Source organism: Talpa occidentalis, unplaced genomic scaffold (genome assembly GCF_014898055.3).
Source record: "Talpa occidentalis isolate TD23 unplaced genomic scaffold, MPIMG_talOcc4v2.1 talOcc4.14, whole genome shotgun sequence".
In the NCBI taxonomy this organism is placed as follows: domain Eukaryota; kingdom Metazoa; phylum Chordata; class Mammalia; order Eulipotyphla; family Talpidae; genus Talpa; species Talpa occidentalis.
In genome coordinates this window covers 88546128-88570257 of record NW_023601433.1, presented here as the reverse complement: position 1 = coordinate 88570257, position 24130 = coordinate 88546128, and the positions used below count along the sequence as shown (strand labels likewise).

The 24130-nt window shown below is 61.9% G+C and overlaps 1 protein-coding gene across 2 annotated transcripts; it reads left to right on the top strand.

The window, feature by feature from the left end:
* Positions 1-752: 752 nt before the first annotated feature.
* DHX37 (DEAH-box helicase 37) lies at positions 753-23558 on the top strand. 2 transcript variants are annotated; one of them, XM_037511320.2, is made up of 27 exons: positions 753-932; positions 2214-2383; positions 4396-4508; positions 5744-6095; positions 7128-7276; positions 7974-8066; positions 9374-9470; positions 10185-10298; positions 10612-10713; positions 10868-10982; positions 11727-11822; positions 12004-12086; positions 12727-12862; positions 13441-13517; positions 13799-14031; positions 15378-15489; positions 16259-16365; positions 16465-16653; positions 17478-17602; positions 17671-17787; positions 19234-19406; positions 19965-20079; positions 20187-20324; positions 20492-20586; positions 20672-20745; positions 21599-21696; positions 21829-23558. In XM_037511320.2, exons 1-27 carry the CDS (start codon positions 827-829, stop codon positions 21912-21914), a joined length of 3465 nt encoding a protein of 1154 aa, XP_037367217.1. In that variant the 5' UTR covers positions 753-826; the 3' UTR covers positions 21915-23558. The 2 variants fall into 2 exon arrangements, with proteins under 2 accessions (XP_037367217.1, XP_054551405.1); XM_054695430.1 differs by lacking the exon at positions 10185-10298.
* The last annotated feature ends 572 nt before the right edge of the window (positions 23559-24130 follow it).

The following is a 24130-nucleotide window of genomic DNA, read 5'->3' as shown; positions in this document are numbered from 1 at the left end:
GTGGTGAGAAAATGTTTTCATTAAAATACATTTTACATTGTCAATAAATGAAGCCGTCTACTGGATGCTTCTTTTCCTTCTTCCTCCTGCTGCCAGCAGGGACCTGCACTGCCCACCCACTGCACAGGAAGGCAGGTGTCCTGGGGACGTCACAAGGGGCAGCTGGGCCAAAACAGGAGGAAGAGGTTTGTATGAGGGGCGGGGTGACTTTTCTTTTTAAAGGAATCTCATACCTTTTTTAAAAAAAAAAAAAGATTTATTTATTTACGCACACAAGAGCTGGGGTACAGGCCAGAGGTGGTGGAGGTGAGAGGATCCACCTGAGACAGAGTGGGGAGCAGAAGAGGCAGATTGCCTGAAACACTGCTGAGGGGAGTCTGCTGTGCCACGTGGGTTGCTCCCTGGCCGGGGATCGAACTCGTGCTGCAGAGGCTGCCAACAGCCTCATAGGTTGTGTCTCAACCCCTTGCGCCGCCAGGGAGGCCCCGGGGTGACACCTTAACAAAGAACTGCTTCCCGGCCCAGACCAGCGCTGCTCCGGGTGCACCTGCAGAAGCTGAGGCAAAAACGCGCGAGAACGTCGGGCAGCGGCTCAAGGGCGGCCTCGCGAGCTGGGGACCCCAGGCCCCGCCCCACTGCGTCGGGCCCGCCCACCCCGCGTTAGCCCCGCCCCGTGTTCGCACACGGCCCCGCCCCTGGGCCCGGTACTTCCTGATCTCGCGAGAGCGCAGCCCGGAAGTCTCCCGGCAGGAGCGGGTGGTTTGGGAGCCCACGTGGGCTGGGTTTCGGGGTGCGCTGCTGGTGCTGCCTGCCGGGCCCTGGTGCCATGGGGAAGCTGCGCCGGCGGTATAACGTCAGGGGGCGCCAGCAGGCGGCCCCCGGCCCCTCGAAGGGCCCCCCCGAGCCGCCCCCCGTGCGACTGGAACTAGAGGGTGAGGCGTCCCGGACGGGGGCCGGGTGTCGGGGGAGGGGTCAGCGGCCTCTCGGCCACGGCGGGGCACTGGGGCCGGGGGGCCGTCGGCACTGTGTCCCCCTTGACGAGAGTAGGGGGACCGGGGAGAACCCCCTCTCGGGCGGCCGGCCCGGAGGAGGGGCGACAATGACACGCTGCTTGTAATTGTCTGGGACACGACCCTGGATTTCTGTCCTTAGGCCCCAGCCCTCCTGTAATAGCGTGGACATGGGGGCAGTTCCACCCGTTTCCGTGTCTTGGTCAGCTGCAGGCTGCTTGACATTTCTGCTCAGTGCTGCCCTGGTAATAGGAGCGCCTACTGTGTGCCTGGCACCATTCTAGGAGACATAACAGGACATTTCAAAAACAATCTCTGTCCTGCTCAGCTTAGATGCGCCTGGGAGAAAACAAGCAAAGATAAATGTGTTAAACACATAAAACAAATGTTGTGTGACTATAAGGAAATACTAAGGAGTTGAAGCAGGTCAGCATGGGATGGGCTGTGGGTTCCATGGAAATATGGGACGGTCACACTGGGGAAGCATGTATTTGAGTTAAGACCTGAAGGTGCTCGGAATGACTGATTGGAGGTAAGAGAAAAAGTGGGGGCCCTTGTGAGTTACACAGGCTTTGGGGGGATTTACGGCAGAGTTGGGATGCCGCTGGATTTATGTTTTAATGGCATCACTGTGGCTGCTGTGTTGGGGAAAGCAATGGATGGCAAAAGTAGAACCGGGATCACTTAAGAGGCTGCTTAGTACACTAATTTGGACAAGAGCTGAAGTCTAGATCAGGGAGGTCTCAGTGGAGGTGAGAAGTGGTTGGATTCAGAACATGTTTTGGAGATGGAGCTGATAGGATTTGGTGGCTGGCTGCACAAGAACAAGGAGATGTCAAGAGTGACTCTCAAGCCAGCTCAACCCCTGAGGAAAGTAGGGGCAGTCAGTTTTGGGTGAGACCCAGAGCTTGGTTTGGGAGTTGGTTGGAGATCCAAGTAGAGGGGACAGGCATATCTCTTCCGAGGGGACAGGCATATCTCCTCCCACACACCCCAGGGAAACACTATTGGGTGTCTCCCGGTCTGAAATTACTCTGGTTACTTGTGATCTATACTTCCCTCCTCCCCCACCCAGACTATCATGAAGGTGGCCCTTGGGGGCTCCAGAGGCTCACACTGGGTGGCCACCCCAGAGGACTCAGCAATAAGGTGGCTGCTCTCCGTGATTTGCGGACCCTGGATCAGGCCAGAATGTCTTTCCAGATGAGGCCACGCTGAAAGGAGTCGATGCGAGCAATGCGCTGGTGCTGCCGGGGAAGAAGAAGAAGAAGACCAAAGCCCCCCCCTTGTCCAAGAAGGAGAAGAAGCCTCTGACCAAGAAAGAGCGGAAAGTGCTGCAGAAAATCTTAGAACAGAAGGAGAAAAAGAGCCAGGTACGCACTCAGTCCAGCTCCCCAGGGTGGGGAGAGCTGGACAGTCTGTTCCCCAACCCCTTGCCCTCTGGGTCTCTGTAGCAGGATTCTCCAGTGCAACTTTCTGGAACTTAGGGCATGTTCTGTGTCTACACAATCCAGAACAGTAGCCACTTCACCTGTGGCTGTCACGCACATGAAATGTAACCATGTGACTCAGGCCTTAGTTTTTAAGTATGATTTAGTTTTCATGAATTTAAATCCAAATACCCACGGGTAACCAGGGGCTCCAAAACCTTGAGCCCCTCCTGGGGCCGGCTGCCTGGGCCTTCATCAGTCTGCAGGGGGCCCAGGTTTAGTGGGGCTCAATGTGTGTTAATGAGGGAATCGCCCGTCAATGTGCTTGCTTTGTTTCCCCGAACATTTTATGTTTATTTTAATCTGGTAAATTTCAGTCTTTTTTCCTTAAATATTTTCAGGGAAAGGGTGTTGTAATGTAAAATTCAAACACAGAAGTGTGGCTAAGAGGGTAGTGAACTCCTGTCCCTGTCACCACTTCCAAGAATGACCACCCTGGTCGCCTGGGGTCCCCACCACTGGTCCCTTCTTCCCCTGGGACCGAGTCCAGGTCACCTGTCAAAGTATTAGTTTCCTGGGGCTGCCCCAACAAATGACCACGAGCTGGGTGACTTAAAACAACAAAATTGATTCTCTGGCACTTCTGGGTGTCTGAAATCAGATGAGGCCATGTTCCAGAAGTCTGAAATCAAGGTATGGCCAGACCACACTCCTTCAGGAGGCTCCAGTGGAGCCCCTCCTGCCTCTTCCCACTCCTGGTACCCCGGGCATCCCTCCCATGCCAACCTCCACACCACAGAGCCATTGCCTCTGTGTCTTTTACCTTACTGTCTCCAAGCAGGGTCACACGTTCTGGAACGTGGACAAACCTGTTGGGGACCGTCATTCAACCTACTGCACAAGCATTTCGTCCCTAAATCAGTAGACGAGGACTGTTTTTAAATAACCACAATACTGTTAGCACACCTAGACTTTTTGAAAATATCGAATATCCTGTAAATGGTCAAATTTCCAGTAGTTTCATGGGTAGACCCCACCCCATCTCTTTTTTCCCCTGTGTAATTTGTTGAAGAAATTGGATTGTCTCATAGTTTCTCAGAGTCTGGGCTTTTAAGAATTTTCTTTCTGTGGTGCGGTTCAATTCATTCCTTTGTCCTCTGAATTTCCTGTGAATTAGAACTTGGATCTGGGGCAGTGATTTTCAACTGGGGTGGGTGTACCCCCACCCCCACCCAAGGGGAGTATTTGGCCATGCCTGGGGACATCTGTAGTCGTGACGAATTGGGGGCCCTACAAGCAGCTCATGGGCTGAAGCAGCCAACAATGCCCCACAGCAGATTGTCCAGCTTTAATTGTTGGGGTTCAGAGCCTGAGAAAGCCAGACCCAGAGGCCTCATGGGCTCCCCACTTGACCCCTTGGCAAGGTCATGATGGGGCTGTGGCGTTCACAGGAGGCAGCCTGGCCTGCGGCCCTCACCCAGGGAGAACCACCTCCGATGCGTGTGCCCTTTGTATACATTCTGTGCGGTGCTCTGCCCCACTGTTCTCTGCCTGGCTCTCTTCTCTTGCCTGTTGTGAACCCATTGCTCACCCCCATATGCTGCTCCTCAAGCTGTTTAGGGACCACGTCCCATCAGGCATGGAGCTGCCCCCAGCCCAGGTAACAGTGGCTGGGAGGGTCATAGTACACCCCTGGGCCCTGCTGTGTGCCTTCAGTGGTCTGTGTGGACGGGCATCTGGGCAGTCAGCAGTCTGCAGCGCTGCTTACCCAACCTTGACTCCGTGGGGTCGGAAGCCACCCCACGCCCTCCGTGTCTTGGCAGAAGAACACTGCTGCAGTGCAGCTTCACTGTAGAAAGGTGGCGGTGTTAGCAGTGCTGAGACCTGATGCAGTGTCACTGCCCTTCCGGGGAAGGCGTCTTGATGCCGAGTGTGACACTTGTCTTCCTCCCCAGCGAGCAGAGATGCTACAGAAATTGAGCGAAGTCCAGGTTTCGGACGATGAGATGAAGCTCTTCTATACCACGTCCAGACTGGGCACCGGGCACCGCATGTACCACTCCAGAGCGTGAGTCCACCGACCTCCTGCCCAGACATCATTGCCCCGGTGGCCAGGATTGGCGGGAGCAGCTGAGTTTGGGTCAGGGAAGGCATTGCCCTTGGGGCCGTGGGAGCAAACCAGTGCCAGTGGCAGCTTCCAACAGCAGAAATGTAACCTCATGGCTCTCGAGTCAGGGCGTCTGCTGGGCTGACCCTTCCTCGTCCTGGTGCTCGCCAGCCATCCCAGGTGTCCCTGGCTTGCAGACCTTCATCCGAGTGTCCCTGCCTTCCGGGGCCCTCTCCTTTCTGTCGAGGGCTCTGCTTGCTCTTCCCAGGAGACCAGTCACTGGTCCTCACCTGCAAAGACCTACTTCATTGAAGGGCACGTTCCGAGTCCCCAGCAGACATGACTTTGGGGGAGATGCTATTCAGTAATAGCCAACTTATAAGAATTAGGAAAAATCACGTTAAAATCCAGGTTCCCTCCTGGTCTTGACTGGTTAAACTCTGGCCCTTAGGTGGAGCCTCTATGCCCCTGCCCCCACGGCCTCCACCCTGCTCTTCAACTCAGCCTGGTCTCCTCGTACAGTGATCCCAGGCTGGTGCCTATAAGCATTTACTATGCATTTAATGACTCCTTACAGGTTCTCTAATCCCTAGGGATGCAACAGTTTGCAAAAATTAAATCCCTTCCCTTAAGAAACCTAGTTCTGGGGCTTCCCTGGTGGCTCAGGGCTTACAGTCTCAGCGCTATCAAGCTATCACCAGCCGCTGCGGCCTGAGCTCGATCCCCGGCCAGGGAGCTGACCCACACGGTGCAGCCGACCTCTCCTGTCTCGCCCTCTGCTCCCCACTTTGTCTCTGGTGACTCCTCTTACCGCTCCCCTGCACCTCTGGCCTACACCCCAGTTCTTCTATGCACAAATAAATAAAAAATCTTTAACATAAGGAAGAAACTTTAAGGGGCCTTGCTTGATAGTCAAACAAAAAACTTAGATATTTAGGGCTGGCGAGCTGTAAGTGGAAAATAAAGCAGGGTAAGAGAATGGAGAGCGTCCAGAAAGGGGTTTCAGGCTGCGCAGTCAGGGAAGGTCTCCCTGAAGGGTGACATTCAAGTCATGTGGGAAGCAGGGACAGCGTGTGCAAAGGCCCTGGGGTAGGAGTGGGCGTGGCCTCTGAGTCCCAGCCTCTGACCATTGTTGAGCAGGGTGGGGTCTGCTGGCCCAGCCGGACTCCATTCCTGATGCCTTGCTCTCCCAGCAGGAAGTCCCATGAAGTCATAGCCCAGGATCCAGAGAGGATCAGCAGCCTCAGTGGGGCCCACCGGAAGCGCTGTCGTCAGGATTCAGAGGAGGAAGAGGAGTCTGATTGCTCGGCAGAGTCTGAACTTGAGGATGAGGCCCCAGGCGTCGAGCCAGAGGAGGCTGGTGCAGGCACAGTAGTGGCCGGTGTGCCTCCAGAGGCCACCGGCGAGAGCCCAGTGCCCAGCACTCAGCCAGCTCCATCTGGGACCCCTGCTATTCCTCCAGCCGCTCCGGAAGCATCTTCCACCCTGGCCAGGCCCCCTGCAAAGCCCGCCATCTTCGTCCCTGTGAACCGCTCCCCTGAGATGCAGGTTTGCCACTGGGGTGCTTGTGATGAGGGTGAGCGTTGAAACAGGGATGTGAGTGGCTCCTCTTTAAATGAAAAAATAGAAACTGTCAGCTCATCGTCCCAGATAAGGGTAAAGATCATTTCATAAGGTTGTCGCTGGAGCTGTGGGGACACGCAGGGCAAGCTCGTCTCCTGACTGCCCCAGTGTGCACTGGCCCTTGCCCTGAGGTCACTTCCCCGTGACGCCATAGCCCAGGCCCCAGGCCAGTGCAGGGATGGGGTTCCGCTCCACCAGGCCTGGCACCCACCGCTCCGAGATTCTCCCACGGAGGCCTGCCTGGAGGAGGTGTCGCTGCACTGTGTCCCTGGCTTTGTGCCTTTTTTCCTTCTGCAGTTTTGCTTTTTTGTCAGTCACCTTGATGGGCCTGAGCTTTGTCCGTGCTGCCGCCTGGAGCCGAGGTCCATTTTTTGTTTTTTTTTCACTGCCTCAGGGAAGAAACTGTTGTTGCGGGCATCGGGTTGTCTTAGTGTCTTAGTGCATCCTTGCCCCTCCCCTGGCTCGCATTCGGGGGTTCCTCCGGGCAGCATTTGCCTACTCCTACTCCTGGTCGTGGCCAGCTGCGGGCCGTGAGGCGAAGGGCGTGTTTTTCATCCTAACAATGAAAAAGATAGTGTGAAAACAACTTTAAGGACGAGCATGTCGCGTGTGCACAGCGAGAGCAACATTTTGTGAGGCTCCTCCTGCAGTGTGTACAGACTCACGTGCGCAAAGCGTGCTGCTTTCCCGGGCAGGATGGGCGCTCTGGGAGCTGCTGCTGAGGGGCAGGGCCTCGCCAGGGTTCATGGGTGTGGACACCCCGCGCCCATGGGGAGTTCCCACGTCTCCAGGCCCCTCTGCACCCCCAGCCGTCCCCGAGGACACTGCTGTCACCTGTAAACCAGGCCCCCCCTGCCTAGTCTTGCTTGGTGTCAGTAGGCTCCCCTTACCCGCTTTGCCCCTGTAGAGGGGCGCCTCCCTCCCCGTTCTCTGAGCACCAGTTCCTTCTCTTGCCAGGAAGAACGACTGAAGCTCCCAATTCTCTCTGAAGAGCAAGTGATCATGGAGGCGGTGGCTGAGCACCCCGTTGTCATCGTGTGTGGGGAGACCGGCAGTGGGAAGACCACGCAGGTGCCCCAGTTTCTCTATGAAGCAGGCTACAGCAGGTGAGGGCTGGCGTGGGGCGCTCTGCGGGTCCCTCGGATGGAGGTGTGGGCCCAGGTCTTTTCGAACGCGGTCCTGGTGCAGCCCTCCCGTGTCGCGTGGCTTTGGGTGAGCTGTGTGGCATCTCTGGGCTGTGAGGTGGGGAAGTTGAGGTATGGCGCAGTCAGGGGTGACAGTAGTGACTGTGCAGAGTGCCCCCTTCAGTTCCCATGTGCGGAACTAGGGGTTTACTGGGGTGCCGGTGTCCCCCTGTTGGTGTGTTTTTTTTTTTAAATATTTACGCATACAAGAGCTGGGGTACAGGCCAGACATGTTGGGGGGAGGTGAGAGGATTCGCCAGATACAAAGCGGGGAGCAGAACAGGGAGACAGAATGAAATCCACTGCTGAGGGGAGCAGCGGGGAGACAGGAGAGGTCTGCTTCGCCATGTGGGTTGCTCCCTGGCCGGCCGGGAGTCGAACTCATGCTGGGAGGCTGCGGATTGCTTCATAGTGCGGTGCTTAACTCCTTGCACCACCAGGGAGGTCCCCCCATTGGCGTTTTTGATCCCTGTGTCCCCCAGGACAGCCCTGGTTTCCCCTCTTGCTGTTCAGTGACCAGGGGCGCCTGGCCTGCCGCCTTACCCGGGCAATGGCTACCTCTGTGCGGGGCGCCCCGACCTGGAGCCCCAGCTGACGCATTGCGTTCTCTCTCCCCCAGTGGGGACAGCATCATTGGCATCACGGAGCCCCGCCGAGTCGCCGCCGTAGCCATGTCCCAGCGAGTGGCCAAGGAGATGAACTTGTCTCAGCGGTGAGGATTCTGCCTCATGGGCGGGGCTCGGGCGGGGCTGCTGGGCTGTCCAGGGGGAGTGGAACAGCGCGGTGTCCGCACCCCCTCAGGGTCACATCACAGGGGGCCGAAGGGCAGACAGCCCTTCCCGGTTGGGGGCCGGGCAGAGCAGCAGGTGGTCAGTGATCAGTCCATAGCGTCACCCGGGTCCTCTGAGCCTTGGGGTTCCCAGAGGAAAAGGCTCTCCTGGCAACAAGGCTGCAGCGATCGTGGATGGCCGGGAACAAAGCGGGCGGCCGTGGCCGGACCATTGCGCTCGGGTCTGGCGGGGCCAGGAGCACGTGCACTGTGGTCTGAGCCCAGAGTGAGAGGCTGCTCTGTTCGTCTGTCCCTGCTGCCATCAGGGATTTGTGAGCAGCGCCTGCGTGGGCCAGGCCGTCCATGCTTTGGGATACGTGGTGGTGAGCGCAACAGGAGGCACCTGCGCGTGGCCCCCGTGGCTGACGTGTAGTCTGGGAGGCTCGATCTGTGTGCACGTTGAGGGGACAAGGTGCCCCTGCTCCCCTTTCTGGCTGCAGCCACCACTGCATGTTTCCTGTGTGTCCTGGAGGCTTCTCTGCACAACCACGTGTCCATGCTCTTCCTTGGCTGAGTCTTCAAGTGGCGGCGTGACGTCCCTCCTCTGTCTGTCCCGCCCCGGTTACTAGTGGATGTTGGAAATAAGAGCGTGAGAGAGGCCGTGCTTTGCTTCTGCGCGTTTCTTCACTTATCGTGACAGTTTCAAGCACACACAGGAGTGGCAAGGCTCACACGGTGCGCCCCACGTACCCATGCTGGCGTCTTGGTCATGGTCGAGGCCTGGCCAGCCTCCCTCCTCTGCAGCACACCCATCCCCTCATTCAGAGGCAGGTGCCAGAGGCCGTGTCACCGCACCTGCAGTTCGCACTGCAGCTCTGAAACAGCACTTTCGTTAAGATAAAGTTTCCTTGGCGCACGATCGCAGTAGCCTCCTCGTGTCCGTGACTCCAGGCTGGCTCGGCTGTCCCTGGCTGTCTCCTAATCAGCCCTGGCACTTGGCTTGCTGCCCCTGGCCGTCGTCCTCGTGGGCCTGCCTGCCCTGCTTAGCAGTTGGAGGCTGGGGTTCTGGAGCAGGAGAGCAGGTGGGGCAGGCTTCTGGCCCTCAGAGGAGTCGGGGTGCCCTGCTCTCGGGCCACCTGCCTGGTGGGGCCAGGCTTCCCTTGCTGCCCCTCCCCGGGAACAACCCTGGATGCAGCCCTGCAGCTGCCTCTGGAGGCCTGGCCCGCCCTGAGCCCAGCCTGTCCCTGCAGGGTCGTCTCCTACCAGATCCGCTACGAAGGAAATGTGACGGAAGAGACCAGAATCAAGTTCATGACTGATGGTGTGTTGCTCAAGGAAATCCAGAAGGTTGGTTGCTCATCTTATCTCTGGGCAAGATCTGGGCTTGTGGGACCAGGAGCGAGGCCGACGCCCTGGATGCGAGCAAATGTCCGTAGGTGCCAGTGGTCGGCCAGGGTATCATGGTGCTGCTGTGTGACCTTGGCCGGTTGCTTAACCTCTCTGAACCCTTCTGCAGTCTGGTGCAGGTTGCACATAACTGTTTTGAAACAAGTTGTATGTAGCTTGAGGCCGGCGAGCACAATGCCTGGGGGTGCTCCTTCGCCGGGAGCTTGTTTTCATCACGACTTGTGTGTGAGCCCCGCGCTTCCTCCTCACTGGCCACCTGCTATGGTTTTGGCCCCTTTCTGTGCAACCTGTGCTGGCCGACCCCCCTGGATCCCCACCCATTGCAAGTTTCCTTCTCCTGCCCGCCTCTCCTTCCTCAGAGGAAGAGTGAGAGCTCCGCTCTAGGGAGTAGTTGCTGCCTCTCGCTCTGGCACCTTCGCCCGGGCCCCATGCTGTGTGCTTTGCGGTTGTCAGTGAAACTGCACCCTGACCCGTGAGGTGGGCGCTGTTGGCCCTGTGTTATACATGACCCTGAGCCGGGGGGAGGTCAGACACCTGGTGCCCCAGGACCTATTCCAGCTACCCAAGGGGTTGCCGGGGTGAGAATTTGAGGGGACAGAGTGACCCTGGGTGGCTCAAGAGGGGCTGGCGGGCCTCACCCCCCAACCACCCCAGGACTTCCTGCTGCTGAAGTACTCGGTGGTGATCATCGACGAGGCCCACGAGCGCAGCGTGTACACCGACATCCTCATCGGACTCCTGTCCCGCATCGTGTGTCTGCGGGCGAAGGTGGGCGTGCGTGGGGGTCGGGCGCCCCCACATCCAATGGCCCGGCTGTTGGGAGCATGGTCTCCCGGGCCCCAGGCCCAGGTGGGTCCACCCCACAGCGCGCCTGGGCCCTGTGCCTGCCGTTAGCACTGGGTGGGCCCAGGCCCCGCCTGCCTGCCTCCGTCCTTGTGCAGAGCCTGACCCGGGGGTTTTCCGGGCTCCCTTTACAAGCAGAACCTGCCGCCCACTCGCCCTTTCCAGAGAGCCCCAGCCAGAAAGGAGGCTGAGGGGCGGGGCTCGAGGGGAACCCAGGTCACCACCTCCCACCCCACAGAGACAGCTGCCGCTGAAGCTGCTCATCATGTCGGCCACGCTGCGGGTGGAGGACTTCACCCAGAACCAGCGGCTCTTCGCCCAGCCGCCCCCCGTCATCAAGGTAACGCCCCGCCCGAGGGCCAGGATGGGGCGGCCAGGACAGGGCGAGGGATCACGGAGGGAGGGAAGGATCATGGAGGGCTCCCTGCCGGAAAGTCGGGAGAGGGGAGGGGCGCGCCTGGGCTCACGCCCCCCAACCTGTGCCTCCCCCACAGGTCGAGTCCCGGCAGTTCCCGGTGACGGTGCATTTTAACAAGCGGACGCCCCTGGAAGACTACAGCAGCGAGTGCTTCCGGAAGGTCTGCAAGATCCACCGCCTGCTGCCGGCAGGTCAGGCCCCGGCCGGGACACCGGGCTTCCCCGTCGAGCCTGGGCACGTGCGGGTGGCGTCCCTTGGCCTGTCTCCTGGGGGCCCCAGCCTCGGCTCTGCCGGGTTCCCGGGTGTGCGGGTGCCTGACCTGCTCCACTCTGGCCGCCTCCAGGGTTTCGTCCCTGGGCCCCTCCCGTCCTGCTTCCTCTCCCTGCTTTCCCGTCGCTGTTCAGACGCCTCCTTCGGCGACACTGGGCTCCCCGTTGTCCCCCTCAGCCCTGTCAGCCATCTGTCTGCTTCCTGGCGGGGGCTTCTCTGCTGTGAGCGAGCCGTGAAGGGTCGGACAGCTCACGGCCCTGTGTCTGGCTCCCTCAGCACCGTGTCCCTGGGGTCACCACGTGGGTGCAGGTGGCCGGCGTCATGCCTGTTCTGGTGGCCTGTCCTGTGGCCTGAACAGGCCCATCCTGCTCCCCCGACGCCCGTGGGTGGACCCGTGGTGACTAGGGCCGCTGTGAACACAGCCTGCAGGTTCTCTAGGGGTCCCCTGCCTGTTGTTCATTCCCAGGAATGGACCTGCTGGTCAGGGGGTAACTGTCTAGCTCCCGGGGGTGGTGTCCCAGGCCTGGGGTGGCCGCTGTCACCCTCTGTCTTGCTGTCCTGTCCGGCTGTCCTGCCATCTGGCTCGTGGCGGGGCTTGGCGGTGGATGGTGCAAATGCCGCTCGCTGAGCACCTGGAGGGGTAACACAGCCCTTCCTCTTGGCAGGCGGCATCCTGGTGTTCCTGACAGGGCAGGCGGAGGTGCACGCACTGTGCCGCAGGCTGCGGAGAGCCTTCCCACACGCCAGGGCCCGGCTGCCAGGTACCACGCAGGCCTCCCCCTGGAGTCCTCCCCAGAGGTGGCCGGGGGTGGGGTTCAACCCTGGGCCTTGGCAACTTCCCCGGTCTGCTCCTGGGCCTGCCCTCCTGTCCCCGGTGAAGGGTCACCCATGATGAAGGACAGCCCATGACGCCATCCCCCTGACCTGTGCATCTCCTCCCAGAGAAGGACGAGCAGAAGGACTCAGCCGAGGGGATGCGCAAGTTTAAGAAGTCGAGGACGCGGGCCAAGAAGGCGCAGGCGGCGGTAGGTGGGCCGTGGGAGAGTCAGCCCCGGGGCGCCTCGTGCGTTTAGCTTCAATGAGATCAAGTTAAGGTTCAGTCCCCCGGTGACGTCAGACATTTCTCAGGTGCCCCGTGGCCACCTGGGGCTGCTGGTGGCAGCAGGGACGTTCCTGCCATGGGGGTTCCGTTGTGCGGCTGCTTCAGGGCCTTGGGGTGGGTTGGAATTTGAAACAGTCAAGGTTCCTGAAGCCGCGGGCTGGGGGAAGCTTCTGGAAGCACCTGCAGGGATTTCCTGGGAGGAGACAGATGGGGGCACAGATCCTCTTGGTTCTTGCTGAAGGACTGGCGCGTGGGCAGGGCGGGGCAGGCCGGTCTCCGGGCCTGCTTGCCCACAGCGTCTGCATGAGGCGTGCGGTATGGACCCTTTTCCCGCGTGATGATGGCCGGGCCGTGGTCAGCGTTCTTTAGTGTGGGAGGTCCCCCGGGGCAGCTCTGGGACTGTCACCGCGTTAACCCTGGTAGTTAGATGAGGGGATGGGACTGTGTGTCTGGAGCTGGTGCTGGGGTGTGGACACAGAGGGCCTGTGCCTCTGTCCCCGATACCCCTGTCCTGGATGCTGGTCTCCACCTGCAGCCCTGCCCCTCACGTCTTGTTTCCCTAGACATTGCCCCATATCAGTTTGGACAGTTACTCGGTGCTGCCAGTGGGCGAAGAGGACAGGGAGGCGGAAATGGATGAGGAGGAGGCCCTGGGCTCCGACCTGGATCTGGACCTGGGGGACGACGGGGCAGACAGAGGTGGGACCCGGCAGGGCCTCCGCACGCATGTGCCTGCGGATCCTGAGTCAGCACTGCGCTGCGTCCCCGCTGTGCGCCAGGCCCTGGTGCAGGCCTAGACTGTTGCCCACCCTCGCGGGCTCCTGGTCAGGGAGTGTGACCCCACCGTCCTGCTCCTGCGGGGTGGGGGCCAGAGAGCTGGGTGTCTGGCCGTGTGCCTCCCGCCTTTTCCCGAGCCCCTGCGCAGTGTGGACCTGGCTTTCAGTATTTGTGGTGTTGTCTGCAATGGGGGTGACCACCCACCCCACAGACTCACCACCAGCAGGAGGGTTCCCCTGAGCTTGCTCACCCAAGCTTGCCCCCGAATAGTGATGGGCCCTTGGCCGGACTTCCCGGGAGGAGAAGCCTGGAGGGCATCCGACCAGGGTCAGGACAGTAGGTGGGGAGCCTTGGCTCTGCTGCCGGTTGTGCTGGTCCTGTGGCTGGAACCCCTGGCAGACGGCCAGGTGGCACAGAGTCCTCTGATAGGAGTGGGGGCTGCCAGTGCTGATCCCTGCCCCTGAGCGTTTGGGGTGCCAGCAGCCTCTGCTTCCTTGCAGGTGAGCAGCTGGATGCCTCGCTCCCCCTGCACGTGCTCCCCCTCTACTCCTTGCTGGCGCCTGAGAAGCAGGCACAGGTGACGGCTAGTGGGGTGGGTCCTGGGGGTGCGGGGTGGGCAGGCCGTGGCCGTCTTACCCAGGAGCTGTTTGATCTCCAACCCCAGAGTTTTAGGAGAGTACTGGGGCCTCCCGCTTGGAAAATGGACTTGCTGCCCTGCTTGGGACACGGCGACGGGGGCCAGGAGTGGGCAGCTGGCCTTGCCCACCCGTCTGCTTCCCAGTGGGGACCTTGCCTGACCTCGCTCCTGCACCTCTGCCCCTGAATTCTCACCTGACGCTCGTGCTTCCTTGCTGCCAGGTCTTCAAGCCTCCCCCAGAGGGGACTCGGCTGTGCGTGGTGGCCACCAACGTGGCCGAGACGTCCCTCACCATCCCGGGCATCAAGTACGTGGTGGACTGCGGGAAGGTCAAGAAGCGCTTCTACGACCGTGTCACCGGCGTGTCGTCCTTCCGCATCACCTGGGTCTCCCAGGCCTCGGCTGATCAGCGTGCAGGCCGTGCCGGCCGCACAGAGCCTGGCCACTGCTACAGGTGGGCCCCAGCTTCCTCCTCAGGGGCCTTGGGCCTGTGTCCACTGTGTCCTCTGCACTCGGCTTCCAGACCTCACCTGCGGCCAGGCCCCGCTCTTGGCTCGCTGGTTTTCCGTCAGCAACCATGGGAAGATGGCATCCCCGTGCCGGGAAGTTCCCCACTCTCAGGAGCAGTTGCGCGGGTGTGTTGTGATCCCGGGGTCCTGCGGCTCCGCTCGCACTCGACCCCCTGGCAGTTCGCATCCAGTCTGGCCTCTTGCTCGGGGTTGTGTTTGGGGTGCATTGTGGTGTGGCCTGGCTCAGCACCTCACTCCCCTTCAGGCCGAGCCCTGTGCCGTCACCGTGTGAGGGGACCACAGTCCTCCCGCGGGCAGGCACTCGGTGGCGTCCCTGTGCCCCTCGTGAGCAGTGCTGCCATGGACGCCCCCGGCAAGCGCGTCCTCAAGTGTCGGAACCTCTGGGTCATCATGGGCCCCTGCGTGTCACCCGCGGGGAGACCGAGTCTTCTCCGCAGCGACCGCAGCGTGTCGCGTGGCCAGGGTCGCGTTTCTCCAGCCGCTTCATGCCTGTTACTTTTCTTTTTTGAAGTCGTGGCCTCTTTGCGGGGGCAGGTGGTGCGTCCACTGGGCGAGGGCAGGGAGCACCGTTGCTGGGTCCTGGCCTTCCGTGGGAGCTGTGGGGAATGTCTGTTCCCGCCTTCTCCTTCCCTTTAGTCGGGTTGTCTCGATGTAAGAAATTTCTTTTTTTTAAGATTGATTTATCTATGCAAGAGCCGGGGTGCAGGCCAGATGTGTGGGTGGGTGAGGATCCACCAGAGGCAGAGTGGGGAGCAGAACAGGCGGATCTACTGAAATCCACTGCGGAGGGGAGCAGCGGGGGGACAGGAGAGGTCTGCTGCTCCATGAGGGTCAGCTCCCTGGCCGGGGTTTGAACTCGTGCTGCAGTGGCTGCTGATAGCTTCATAGTGCTGAGGACACAAGATACAAAAATTCTTTATACATTTGGGAAAATAGATCTTTGTCAGATGTGCCACGGGCAAATGTTTTTTCTCAGTCTGTGCCCTGTTGTTTTTTATGGTTTTGTAACTCATTTTCCTAATGTTGTTCAAAATTGCCAAAAAAGGAAAATTGAGAAAACTGGAAAGGAAGAGCTAGTTAACATTTGCCCTGGCTGTGTGCCAGGCCTTGCTCCAGGTGGTGCCTGCCCTTCACTTTGGTCAGTCCTCGCCCCTGCGAGCAGCTGTGGCATCACCCCCGCACGGGGGAGGCGGCCGTGCCCGCTGTGCCGAGCAGGACTCCCTGGTGTCTGTGCTCTGCCACCAGCGCTGAGCACACTGCTCTCTGCCAGGCTCTACTCCTCGGCGGTTTTCGGAGACTTCGAGCAGTTTCCTCCTCCTGAGATCACCCGGAGGCCCGTGGAAGACTTGATCCTGCAGATGAAAGCTCTCAACATCGAAAAGGTCTGTGCGGCCCCGGTCCTGCCCCACCCCGCTGGGCTCCTGTGTCCTGTCTGCCTGCTGGGCTCCTGGGGCTGCGTCCAGGACCCCTGCCCAGCAGCCTGGCTCCGAAAGGACATTACAGTGGCCAAAGCCCCTCAGTCACCCAGGGTCCCGCTTGCCAGCGCTGCACCCCTGGAGCACCCAGGATGGCTGCCTGGGCCAGAAGCCAGGCTCGCTGAGGCCCTCCCACCAGGCCTCGGGATGGGGGTGCTGGCAGTGCCCTCAAGCCCACGTCTCCCTCTGAGGTGGCCCACCTGTCGCCTGCTCCAGGAGGGTTGGTCCCAGGCACATGGAGACTCCACACCCGGCGACAACCACCCCACGAGCAGCCACTCCCGCCGCGCCTTCTGGGCCCCGGCAGCCACCAGTCCACTTGGCATGCATTTGTCTTTCCGGGCACTTCACGCTTACGGAGTTGCGCTGCGCCCTGCAGGTCCAGCTGCTCTCAGCATCGTGTGCCCAGGCTCAGTGTGGGAGCAGGGACCGGGGCGCCACTCCTTCATGCCGGGTCCCGGTCCCTCGTGGGGCACCAGCTGCGTGCGTGATCCGTGGTTCAGCCTGCGTGCTTGAGCTCTTGCTGTCCGCTGTCTCTTCTCCGGGGCCGTCGTCCCTGTCCCCCCTTGTCCGGCCACGTTTGCTCCATTTACTCTGGCAGAGCCCCGTCCTCCTGCCAGGCTGGCCTGTGGTCACGGCCTCCTCCGTGTGGGACTCACGCCCTCCCGTCTTCCAGGTCATCAACTTCCCCTTCCCGACCCCTCCCTCTGTGGAGGCCCTCATTGCTGCCGAGGAGCTGCTGGTGGCGCTGGGTGCCCTGCAGATGCCCCCACGACCAGACCGGTGGGTCGGGCAGGGCGGAGGTGGGGGTGGAGAGCCAGTCCCTTCCCCGGGCACCGCAGTCCTGGGCTAACGCCACCTCCTGGACCCCCCGTGCTCCAGGGTGAAGCAGCTGCAGAAGTCCCGGCTGAGCAGCCCCATCACCGCACTGGGCAGGACCATGGCCACCTTCCCTGTGGCGCCACGCTACGCCAAGATGCTGGCACTGAGCCGGCAGCACGGCTGCCTGCCCTACGCCATCACCATCGTGGCCGCCATGACTGTCCGGGAGCTGTTCGAGGAGCTGGACAGGTGGAGTCGGGCTGGACACTCATGGGCCTGGCCTGGGGGAGCCCCTGCTCACTGGATGGCCTGGGGGAGCCACCTGAGTCCTGCAGAGTCTGTGTGCTGGACCCCCCCCCCCCACTGTCTTTCCTGCCCCCAGACCCCTTGTCAGTGGCCCTCACCCTTGGAGCTCCCTTGGCTCCGCCGGGCCTGCTGGTACATGATTGTTCTGCCTCCGGCGCGTCGTCGCTTTCTTCCCCCGCGTCCTCCTGTGCGAGGACTGCGCCACGTTGTGTCGTCCTGACTAATGTCGCTCTGCGTGAGCCGCACCACAGAGCCCTGTCTTTGGGGACTCCGGCCGCCCTGACGGCACCCGCTCTGGGGAGCCCGCCTGCCTACGTCGCCCTCCACCCGTCCTGAGCGCGCAGCTTAGCGGGGGCATCCCCCTCCCCTCCTAGGGGCGTGCTAGGGCGTTACTGCGGCGCGGGGGTCAGCTCACACGGACTCCAGGTGCTGCCCAGCCTGACGTCGTGCGCCAGCTCACCGTCCCTGCCTGGGCGCCTGGGCCACGGTTGAGCCACGTCTCCATGCTGCCCTGGGGCTCGGACTGGCCTGAGGTGGCGCGAGTGCGCTCTGGCACAGGAGGGTTGCTCTGCGTGGCCGGTGGGGTCGGAGCTGCCAGGTCGGGCAGTGCGGGCGCTCAGTGGGGACACCGTGATGGCACATGTCGCTCCTCAGCCCACTGCTTTCTCCCTGACTGCGTCTCAGCTTTGGGGATTAGAAAGCGCGTCCCCACCCCTGGGGCCTCGCGGCAGCCGGGCAGGGCAGTAACCGGGGTCCGTCCATTGCAGGCCGGCCGCCAGCGACCAGGAGCTCGCCCAGCTGAAGGGCCGGCGCGCCCGGGTGGCCCAGATGAAGAGGGTCTGGGCAGGGCCGGGCGCGTCCCTGAAGCTCGGGGACATCATGGTGCTGCTAGGTGCGTGCCGGGCGGGCCCCCCGGGAGGGCGCGTGGGGGCAGAGGTGAGTGTTCCTCTCCGCCCCCAGGTGCCGTGGGGGCCTGCGAGTACGCCGGCTGCTCGCCCCAGTTCTGCGAGGCCAACGGGCTGCGGTACAAGGCCATGCTGGAGATCCGGAGACTGCGCGGCCAGCTCACCACCGCGGGTAAGCCCCCCAGCCCCCACCCCTTCCCTCCCCCCACACACACCCCCACCCTACTGCCCTGGCCCCCGGGTGCCTGCAGAGACCCTGACTCGCTGCCCCCTTCTGGTTCAACTGGTCTTGAGCTGCGTCACGTCACGGTCCTCCCGGTCCCTCCAGCCTCCGTCTGCAGCTCCCGTGGGCCTGTCGGGGCAGAGACGGCAGGTGTGGTCACGGCGCTCCTGCCAGCCTGCCTGGGCCTTGCTGTCGCCAGGCCTGTCCCTTGTCACCCACGGCCCCTGCCTCATCCTGGGGCTCCCGTGCTTCCGGGTTGGGGGGGCGGCGTGGCGTGGTCCCTGCTTCCCTCCGGTGCTCTGAGCTGGCTTCTTTGTCCCTGACTGAGGCCGCGTGAGAGCGGGATGAGCCGGGGATCCCAGTAGGTGCCGGGCGACGGCCCCTCGGTGTCCTGTCCCCAGCACCTGCCCTCCCCATTTCTCCTCCTCTCTCTTTAATCTCTCCTGGATGTTTTGTGGGAAGGCAGAGGAGCTTTACCTGCAAGCATTGGAACAGAAGGTTCCGTCTTTCCCGCCTTCCTTCTGGCCCTGCGCCTCCCCTCTGGCTTTCTGCCGCCCGCCCCCCAAGGCAGCTGTGTCCAGCGTCCCTCCAAGCGGTCCCAGAGCTCAGCCTCCCCTCTATGGAGATGGCACCCCGCCCCGGATTTCACACAGGGCCTGACATGCCTGGCTTTCCTGCCAGCAGCGGTCCCAGGAATATGGGGAGAGAAATATCCCTCTGTTCTTACCTCCTGAGAGGCCCTGACACTTCCTGGGTCCCTCTGGGGTGGCTGCTCCAGGCAGAGGGTGCTGGGATCTGCGCCAGGCCCAGTGCCCCGCGGCTTGCTGCTGTCCCCGACACACGGCGTTAGTGTGTCCCTGTCCTGTGCTGCTGTCCCGGCCCTGGGCCCGGCCTCCAGACCAGCCACAGCACATTGGTCGGCCCCACGCTGGACCACTGCACCCTGGGAGCGGCGGCCATGCACCCTGGCCTGCTCCCCCAGTGAGAGGAGCCCAGCAGCAGCAGGGGTCCCTCCTGCATTGCCCGCCGCAGCACGCAGCTCCCCTTCAGGCCTCTGCTGGCCGGGAAGGCAGTTAGTTGGTGCTTTACCATCAGCTTTCTGCGCGGGAGCAGGGACAGGGTGGGCTTTCCAGAAGTCCTGGCCAGCAGCCCCGTCCTTGCACCACAGGCCCGACCTGAGTCCCTTGTCCACCCTGGGAGCGTGTGGGTGGCCACCTCTTGGCAGCATGCCCTGTCGCCCATGGAGGAGGGGGGTCTATTGGGGAGAGGCCCCGGCAGCAGAAGCCTGAGGCCGCGGCTCACCGAGCGTGGCGAGGGCCTTCTGGAAGGTGGGGACGGAGCCAGCCCCCCAGCCGGCACAGCCGCCACCGTCCTCACGCTTGGCTGTCCCCGCAGTCAACGCCGTGTGCCCAGAGGCTGGGCTCTTCGTGGACCCCAAGATGCAGCCGCCTTCTGAGAGCCAGGTGACCTACCTGCGGCAGATTGTGACAGCCGGCCTGGGCGACCATCTGGCCCGCAGGGTCCAGAGCGAGGAGCTGCTGGACGAAAAGTGGAGGAACGCCTACAAGGTTGGACACTGGCGGGGTGGGGGCCTGGCTGGCTTTGGGCCCTGGGCTCCTCTCCCCAACCTCCCCCTGTTGTCATCTGTCCCACTGGCCTGGGCGCGGGGCACCTCAGGACACCAGCCTGGGGACAGGCAGCAGGGTTCCTGGGGAGCTGTTGGGCCTGCCTGCCCGGGACCGGGGCGGGGTGTACAGAGCACAACTTCTGGGGGCACCAGCTCTGCCCCAGCCGTGCTCGGATGTGAGTCGCACAGTCCCGGCCCTTCTCGGCGCGTCCCCAGGACAGGGCTGCTCATCACAGCTTTGCTGGGCGTTCCATCACCCCGGAAGAAAACCCCCTATTTCCCCCCATCGCCTGCCCCTTGAGTCCGCTCTGTCCTCGCCGATCTCAGATCTCCTTCTGTGAACCGGCCAGTGTCTGGCTGTCACTCAGCGTCACATGTCTGGGGTTCACGGGCCAGGCGCTGCCCCCGCCCCCGTCCTGCACGCTGCCCAGTGACCGCCCGGACGCTCTGTGCACAGCCGAGGGGGCTGACTTCTCCTGTGCTGCGCCTCCCTCCACAGACGCCGCTCCTCGATGACCCCGTCTTCATCCACCCCAGCTCCGTCCTTTTCAGAGAGCTCCCCGAGTTTGTGGTCTACCAGGAAATCGTGGAGACCACCAAGATGTACATGAAAGGTAGCAGCGTGGCCGGGTGCGGGGTGTCGCTGCCTGGGACCTCGGGGAGCCTGAGGCCCCTGGTGGTGGCGCACCCCCTGACGCCCAGACCTTCTCCCCGGCCCCAGGCCTCTCGGCCGTGGAGATCCAGTGGATCCCGGTGCTGCTGCCTTCTTACTGCCAGTTCGAGAAGCCCCTAGAGGAGCCCCCACCCATCTACTGCCCCGAGAAGGGGCGGGTGCTGTGCCACCGGCCCAGCATCTTCTGTGAGTTGGATTCCTGCGGCCTTGGGCCCTGCAGACACCCGTCCTCTGGCCTAGGCGTGCGTGTGTGTGAGTGTGTGCGTGCATGTGTGTGTCCATGCGGCGGCTCTGCCCCTTCAGTGGGCCTCGGGGGCTCCATCCCTGCGCCGCTCACTGCCTCTTGCCCTCAGACCGCGTCGGCTGGCCCCTCCCCGCGGCCCAGGTGGACTTTCCAGAGGGCATCGATCGCTACAAACACTTTGCCCGGTTCCTGCTGGAAGGACAGGTGGGTGGCGGCCAGTGGCTCCCTTTGGCCCCTCCTCTCAGACATGGGGTTCGCAGGGAGCCTGAGACCCTCCTCTGTTCCTCAGGTCTTCCGCAGGCTGGCTGCCTTCCAGGGCTGCTTGCTGTCCAGGCCCAGCACCATGCTCAAGACGTGGGCCAGGTACTGCCCCGGGCGCCGTGGGCGGGCAGGTGTGAGGGTGGTGCTGGTGTCCCGGGGCCACCGATGGAAAGACCGACCTTGTGACTTCAGACCACAGAAAGTTACTCTCTGACAGTCCTGGAGGCCAGAGGTTCAAGGCCAAGGTGTGGGCAGGGCCATCTCCCTCTGAAGGCTCCTGGTGGCCGTGGCCGCTTCAGGCGCCGTCCACGTAAGGGTACATCTGAGGTGGTTTGGGGGTACACTGTCAACTCCAGAAAGCTGCTAGGTGTCAACAGAAGGCAGCCACACACCTGAGCCCTGAGGTTACTCCAGCGAGAAAGGCCCACCCCCAGAACCTGCCTCTACCTGTCCCCACCCCGCCTTTGTCACCTTTCTGCCGTGACCCAGCCCCACAGAGACGCCTCCCCTTTGAGGCTAGTGCCCCTGCTGGTACAGAGGCCTGAGGCAGGCACCAGACCAGCACCCTAACACTGCCCCTCACCCCACCCCTGTGGATGGTCACATCTGCTCTGCCCGAAATCATGCATGACCCTGGACCCCGTTCAGGCCCAGGGAAACCCCCAAACGGAGTAGCTAGTATGGTTGGCGGTGGTGACAGGGCCCTGCAGGGCCAAAGCAGGACACTGGGGATGTGGCGTCAGGTGGGGCTGGTCAGGGAGAGCCAGAGGCGAGGTGGGCAGACATTGAGGAAGGCTCCAGAAGGAGTGTGCAGCATGTGCCAGGGCTGCCTGTGTGCAAGGTGCCCAGGGAGCAGAGGCAAGAAGACAGTGCAGATGGAGGGAGACTTTTTGCCCCAGGCCTGCAGTGGCCAGTGCTGAACAGCCTGAGGCCCCAAGACCTTGGTCCCCTGCAGGCTACAGCCCAGGACGGAGAGTCTCCTGAGAGCCCTGGCAGCCGAGAAGGCTGACAACCAAGATGCCATGCTGGCTGCCTGGAAGAAAAACCCCAAATGTGAGTTGACCAAGATGCCTCCATGGCCGAGGGGGTGGGAGTGACGGGCCCACCGGTCACCCAGGGCTGGCGGAAGGATCTGCCCTGCAGCCGCTGGCGGCCAGGTCAACCACCACCACCGCCTCTCCCCAGACCTGCTGGCTGAGTACTGCGAGTGGCTCCCCCAAGCCATGCACGCCGACGTCCAGAAAGCCTGGCCCCCCACTTCCGACCGCTGACCCCTGGCCTGCTGGCCGAGTGCTGCGAGTGGACCCCCAAGGCCGGGCACGCTGACATCGGAAAAGCCTCGTCCCACCGCTGAGCGCTGATGGGGCTGGCCGCAGGGCCGGGACTGCTCCGGGAGGCTGGCCAGCCTGGGACGCTCCTTACCTCAGCCCCGCAGCTGTCCGCCCCCTGGCGGTGGCTCTCGGTGTGACCGTAGTACGTGCCGGCCGGCGATTGCCGGTGCCTGGTGGTGTGGACGTTAGTCCCTGCGGGGTGGCACGGCCTTGGGCTCAGTGGCCAGAGCAGGAAGGGTCCTGCCTCTGCACCACTTTGTTCAGGGGAAGGGTGGCCAGGGGTGGCGTGTCCCCGACGTGGTCGGCTGCCTCACACCCTGCGTGGGCTCTGCCGGACATGCCCACACAGCCTTCCCGTGGACCGCGAGCCCACGCCCTGAGGACCCGACCCTTCCCTGCCTCTTCCCCCAGTGTGAGGGAGGAAGGTAGAGGACGTGGGGGGTCCCCAGGTGAGCAGGAGGAACAGACTTGCAGGCCCTAGATTCCCCCGTCACGGCCTCTCGCGGCTGCAGCCTTTGGCAGGGGCAGGGTGATTGGGGCTGTGAGGTAAAGTACCCTCCACCCAGGTCGTCTTGCCTGATGGACACGCAGGTGGCACCGCGGCCCAGGGCTGGGGCTGGGCAGCAGGGCTCCCCCGGGCCAGCTGCCCTGCTCTCCGGCGCCTGTGGCGGCCTCGCTGGGTGTTCCTGCCGCCCAGGCTGCTTCGGGACTCGGCAGCTGCCCTTTTCCCCGTCCGTCCTTGAGGCCAGGCCCTTCTCGCCCCTCACCCTCCCTGGACCTTAGCCCTCCAGTGCCTTCAAGGTGAGACCCCCGTGGCCACAGACCGCACAGCAATAGGCGAAAGTGGGGGGTCATTCCCCCTCCGAAATCTGGGCTCCAGCCTCTCCGGGAAACCAGGCCGGCCTCACCGGTGCTGGCTGCTGTGCCGAGGGAGGAGCCGCAGCCCACCCCCGCCCACCTTCCTGTCAGCTGCGGGGAGGAAACTACCTGGGCAGGGTTTCGACCTTGGGGTTTTTGGTTTTGTTTTTGAGATACCGTTGACCTGTACAGATCTCATCACTCTGAAGTGTACAGTCAGTGGCGTGTGGGTGTGTGTTTGTGAGAGGGAGCTAGAGACACATGCACACAGAGAGAGAGGTGGGTAACTTATCACTAATTCCAGAGCATTTTCCTGACGAAAGAAACCCGGGCCCCGTCAGCAGTCAGCCCCAGCCCCAACCAGCTGCCGGCCTCCCCCAGGCTGTCACTCGCCTCTAGAGCTCGCACAGCACCCGCTCCCGAGTCTGGCTCCTCGGGGGAGGCGCCCGTGAGCACGCCGCTCCTCTTCCCAGCCGCTCCTCTTCCCCACTGTTGGCCACAGCACACCTTGCTCACCCACACGCCGGCTGCTGGTCGCGATCGTTTCTGCCTTTCACCTGTGGTGAATGCAGCCTTTATTGCCCATTTCATCAGGTTCCTCATCTCCCTGAGCTTGTGAGGGTTCTGGAAACACCCGTCAGGTGACAGGCAGGTATTCTCGCCTGTTCAAGTTGCTTTTGCACTTTGACGGTCCCTTTGAAATAAAAGGATTTAGTTTGGACCAAAGTCCATTTTATTGTGTTTTTCCACATAGCTTGTGTTTTTGGTGTCTGCCTAAGGAGCCGCGGCCTTTCCCTCGTGTTCCCTTGTAAGAGTTTCATCATTTTAGCTCTTCGTCTGCCTTGGTTTTTGCATCTGGTGTGAGGTTGATGGCCCGTGACACTGCGCATGGCTGGTTGTCCCAGGGCCCTGTGCTGGAGTTTGTGTGCCCCCCTCCCCCCCATGCACACCACTGAATGGACTGGGACTCCTTGTCAGAAGCTAAACAGGTTCGGGGCCTCCCTGGTAGCAATCTGCAGCCACTGCAGCATGAGTTCGATCCCCGGCCAGGGAGCTGACCCACAGGGCGCAGCAGACCTCTCCTGTCTCCCCGCTGCTCCCCTCGGCAGTGGATTTCAGTGGATCCTCCTTTTCTGCTCCCCACTCTGTTTCTGGTGATCCTCTCACCCTCCCCAACTCTTGCCTATACCCCAGCTCTTATACACATACATAAATCTTAAAAAAAAAAAAAAAAAAAAAAAGCTGAACAGATTGACAGGTATATTTCTGCACTGATTCGACACTTTTTGCACATACTA